This window comes from Drosophila guanche, unplaced genomic scaffold, assembly GCF_900245975.1.
Source record: "Drosophila guanche unplaced genomic scaffold, DGUA_6, whole genome shotgun sequence".
In the NCBI taxonomy this organism is placed as follows: Eukaryota; Metazoa; Arthropoda; class Insecta; order Diptera; family Drosophilidae; genus Drosophila; species Drosophila guanche.
Window position 1 is genome coordinate 2,460,422 of NW_022995752.1, and position 5,185 is coordinate 2,465,606.

A 5,185-nucleotide genomic window follows, 5' to 3' on the forward strand; every position below is an offset into this window, starting at 1 on the left:
CACAGAAAAACAGATACTTAACGCAAACATAACTAATGTTGAAATATAGAAATTATACATGATACGCATAAACGATTCCACACACCAACACCCTCAAACCACTTCCACTGCTTATAAATAAAAGATAAAAGATGGAAAGAGATGGAGAGATATATCTGTATCTGCAAGCCTATAAGCTCTTAGCACTAACTTTAGGTCTTATACTTTAGGCCAGAAACAGAACAATTGACCAAGCTACCAAGTTACCCATAAAAAAAGACGAAAGACCAGCACCCCATCCGGTTTATATTCTCCTTTTAAAATTGTATTATACTTTGGTAATATATCACCCCTACCCCCCTTCCAAACGATACCACTATAAGTATATTATAAAATATATCTGCTATATAGGAAACACTCGTCTTATTATTATCTATTATTATTTTTAATTATGTTGTCAACGTGTGTGCGGAATTTCACATATTTTTTAGAATTTAGCCTTATTTTTAAATCTGTACAAAATGTATTATACTTAAATTATAAATATAATTTAAAGAACAAAACGTAAACAAAGAGAAAAACAAACGTTAAAAAAAACGACAAAAACTACAAGTTATTTAAATGGATAAAAAGAAAAACTAAATAAATAAAGCAGCTAAATAAAATTCTACTAATGAAAATACAATGATAAATAAATAAATACAGTTATAAATATAAATATGGAAGATGTAAAAGATGATCAGTAAAAGACATAGCGAAAAATACATTCAATTTTGTGTGCGTTATGTGTGCTTCATGTTAAATGTGATTTTTGTGTTTTTCGAATTTTAGTGCTCGTTTTTTTTAACGCTGAAAAGTGATTAACCTAACGAAAGTAATTCCATATTAAATTGTAGAATGAAATGCACCAAAATGTTACTAAATATCGGATATAACTATCCTCGAAAACTAGTTCAAGCCTTAGATAGACTCAAGCATAAAACAAATTTAGAGTGAATCCAAGAATTCCAATAAACGATCCCTGGAGTGCATCGTTCCTATATACATACATGCATACACACCCACACATATATCAGAGGAGATTTATTGTAACTGTCTGTATATACATACACAAAAAGAAATATGTATGTCCATTTTCATTTGCCTTGCAAAACAAAAATGTCGTTTCGCTTTTCCTTTGGATTCCATTTTGTTTCAATTTCGACACAGAATTGTTCTATATATTTACAACACACTGTTTAAGGGCACATCTAAAGACTTTAATCGAAGAACAAATCTATTTAAAAATTGATATAAATGAGTCTTTAAATTAAACAAACATTAAGAAGGCTCCAAAATGAACAAAATATTAAACATTTTACAATGAAAAGCCCCCTCCCAGAAAACGCTAGAAAAAATACACGTAAATATTTTCACATATATATAGAGGAAATGCATATCATATCGTTTCGTTTGACGTTTAGTGAAAATTGACAATGCACACATAAACGCATAAAATACCTAATAATAAATACGGAAAATAAATGATTATCATATGCCACACCACATAGTATCTGAGATACTGTGTTGATGTTTATCCGTTTTGTACGACAAAAGTATCGAACAAGAGTATTGAAATACAGGACACGAAATCGTTATTTCATATTCGAGTATTGTGAAGAATTTGGCATTCATTTGAGCGTTAAATAAATATACAAAAATCAATTTAAAAATTGAACGTGAATTTAAATGCTGATTCTGGCGGGACACAGCTGGCGCCACCTATGGCAGGAACAGGGAGTACATTCTATAGTTCAAGCCGCAGACGAGTGTGGAGCCACTGTGCACTCATGTCTCTCAACACACCTCTATCAACATGTTGCTGGGCAGTCTTTTTTTGTTGGTAATCTTTTACCGTTAAAATTTGCAGTGAAATGCATGTTGCCGTTCCACCGTTTTCGTTGCATCTTTGGGCCGAAATAACTTAATAATAAATTAAATGATCCCATTTAATACACATGGAACACTTAACCCACTTTGCTCACTGCCTTTGCACATATTTTAACCCTACAGATCGCGATCTTTATTATACGCGGTACTCGAAGAGTAAATAGGGTATATTGTATTTGTGCACAAAGGTGGATTTATATATATATAAAACGGAAGCAATCGTTTCCGACCCCAATAGCCAAGTCGATATAACCATGTCTGTCTGTGATTCGATTGGATTATTATTAAAGACAGAATTGTGTATTGTGCGGCTCTAGGGGAGGAGGCGAGCTAAAAGAGCGTGTTGGCGTGAGAAGCAATGTAGATGTAGATATAGATGACAGATGTAGAAAAAATGTAATATGTAACAACTAAAAAAAAAGCTTTTCTGGCTATGTTCCGCATTCCGCGGATATCTTTCAATGCCTCGTATTGCCCATACTACACTACACAACGGCGCAACACTATTTTGTGGGATTTGTGGGTTAAGTGCGGTTGAACCTTTGTGACAGGATCATGTAGAATGCGAGTAGAATTCGGCCTACATAACTTGTTTTTATGGCGTCTCAACTTTTGACAGTTATTGCTATCGATAATGTTCAATTGCCAAATTGTTTTACGACAGCCACTATGTTTTTATGGCGTCTCAACTTTTGACACTTATTGCTATCGATAATGTTCAATTGCCAAATTGTTTTACGACAGCCACTAAGAGGTCGACGGAAGCGTTTCCGATCCCATTGGACTAATTTGTCATGAACGATAAGGGGTACTTTTTAAACGCAACAAATTCCATAAACCGACAATAAATTTTTGCAAATTCTGTCGATAAGGTTTCCACAATTTGGTATAAAAGATCGAGATTCTGAGAATATCAACACAGTAGCTGCAAAATGTCTGAAAATTTCACTTTATTCCTTACCGCCTTGGGGCTGTTTTCGGTCTCCCTAACTGGTGCATATAATATAGCGTCACATGTTGCTGATGGTAAGAATAAACTTATCTATGAATTCATTCAATTATGGGAAGTTCATAAAATGATGCTATTTTCGTTAGGAGTGCCTGCACACCTCAACATAACTATTGCCCCATTCGTGCAGATCGGCGATGGATACTACCTTATTGAGCAGAAGGTGTTGAAGACTTGGTATCAGGCGTATTTGGAATGTCGAAAACTGGGTGCCGATCTAGTCAGTTTCGAGACCCGCAAAGAAATGGAAGCAGTTCATGCCCATCCATCTATTACCGGAGAGAGGCTTCAATTCTGGACTTCAGGCACAGACTTGGCAAAGCAGGGCGAGCATGTCTGGTTCGCAAATTCCAAGCCCCTGTCTAAAGATTTTTGGTATCCCGGAGAGCCAAACAATTCCGGCGGCAACGAGCGATGCGTTACATTATGGTATAAATTTAAAGATAGCCCTGGCCTAAACGATTTACCCTGCGAAAGGCTTCACCGTTATATTTGTGAAGCTCCTACTCCGAAGACAGCCTCTTTCGTTATTTGGTAAAATCCCATATAATGCCATTTAATAAAAGCATTTCAATTTCTCAGAGAGAAAAGATTTTTGTGCATCGTAAAACAATTTGATATTATAGATATGTTTGTAAATATGTACTTACTTTCTATATGATTCTATGACAGAATCCACCCCACACCCAATAGCCTACAAGCTGCCGATAGTACCACTTATCGTTCATGACAAATTAGTCCAATGGCAAAAGTTGAGGCGCCATACAAACAATCTATGTAGGCCGAATTCTAGTTCAATTTTACATGATCCTCTCACAAGGGAGTAAAAGCAGTAAACCCACAAAACCACCCACACCGAATTGCCACCAAGCTTCCGGACTATCTCTCAATACTCTCACCCCCCACACCACCAAATAGTGTCGCTCAGTTGTTTAGTGTAGTGTGGGGGGGAATAGTTGGGTTCGAAATACATCCCCGGAAAGCGTAAATTATTCATAAAAATAAAGATAGTACTATTGAATTGATTTATTCAGTTATTTCCGCACAAAGATTTCGCTACAAATTTTAACGGTAAAAGATTAACAACCAATAGGCTACCCAGCCACATGTCGATAGGATGAGTGTGTTGAGCGACATGAGTGCAGCACAGTGGCTCCATAGTCGTCTGCGGGTTGAACTATGCAATGAGCTCGCTTGTCCTGCCATATCAAAATCAAAATTCAAATTCACGTACATTTTTTATTTTAATTTTTGTACAACTTATTTAACGCTCTAATGAATTCCAAATGCTAGTTCAATTATTAATTTATTTACCTTAGATTAATTTATGTACATTAATATTTGTTTAGCAGGGGTCATAAATTAGAGCTTGACTAGATAAAAGATGGCGCAAGCTATCAAGGGACAACTTCCTTGCGATTTGTATATTCTATATTTTGCTGTGCTCGAAAACATCGCCAAAACATAGAAACGACATTTTAGAACAACGATAAAAGCAGCATGAAAACATCGAAAAACAGAGGTCTGATAGCGTCCACAAATCGCAGAGAGTTCTACATTGATTCAATAGGTGGCGCCTTCGCTTCTATTTGTTACGCTTTTAGGCACTAGATGGTGCTGTGTAGCTTTTACGACTTCTTAGATAATCTCGATTTCATCTATTCGATATAAATATCTGAGAATTGTTAAAATGTGAGGATCAGCACCTTTTATATCTAAGTTTCTGCAGAGGATCCCAAACACGTAACAAAGACGTAACATTGTGCAAAAAAATAATTGCTTCTTTGTGTACTTTAACTATGATGTTGTGTCCTCAATATCTTCCATTGAAAGCAATTAAGTGGACAGCAGTTTTGGTTTCCTTAATTCGGGTAAAAAACCAAAAAACAAACTAGATTGTGCGACCTAAACTTTCCCCTATAAAAAAAAAACGTAGATTTGCATTGTAATCTGTCTGTTGCTGCTGCTGCTGTTCCCACTCTGTAATGGAGAGGGGACATAAGAGAGCTCCTACAGTTAGCCATCAAACATAATTACCTGCCCACGAGGCATGCGCCAGGTGACATTTCAGTGGCTACTTCATCCTTCGCCCTTCCCATCTCTCTGACGTTCATTAGGCGGTGCTGCCAACTTTAAGGCTGCGTTTAACTGTAAGCCCCTCCACCCGCCCATTGCCTTGGGGCATCTTTGATAATGATTTTCGTTGTCGGTGTCCTTTAAAGTAGACTACGGTTTCCATACCCCGTAATTGTGGGCTTTAAAAGAGTA

The 5,185-nt window shown here is 36.5% G+C and overlaps 1 protein-coding gene across 1 annotated transcript; it reads left to right on the forward strand.

Moving 5' to 3' along the window:
• The first annotated feature begins 2,812 nt into the window (after positions 1 to 2,812).
• Positions 2,813 to 3,507, forward strand: LOC117587755 (C-type lectin 37Da-like). Its single transcript, XM_034278679.1, has 2 exons — positions 2,813 to 2,934; positions 3,004 to 3,507. The coding sequence occupies exons 1-2, from the start codon at positions 2,841 to 2,843 to the stop codon at positions 3,453 to 3,455; spliced, it is 546 nt and encodes a 181-aa protein (XP_034134570.1). The 5' UTR covers positions 2,813 to 2,840; the 3' UTR covers positions 3,456 to 3,507.
• Positions 3,508 to 5,185: the final 1,678 nt, after the last annotated feature.

What these genes read in the sequence shown, in the direction of transcription:
- LOC117587755 (XM_034278679.1), top strand. Translation starts at nt 2,841, where the DNA reads ATGTCTGAAAATTTCACTTTATTCCTTACCGCCTTGGGGCTGTTTTCG. An exon ending in AGCGTCACATGTTGCTGATG is followed by an intron (nt 2,935 to 3,003) that starts GTAAGAATAAAC and finishes TATTTTCGTTAG; the next exon opens with GAGTGCCTGCACACCTCAAC.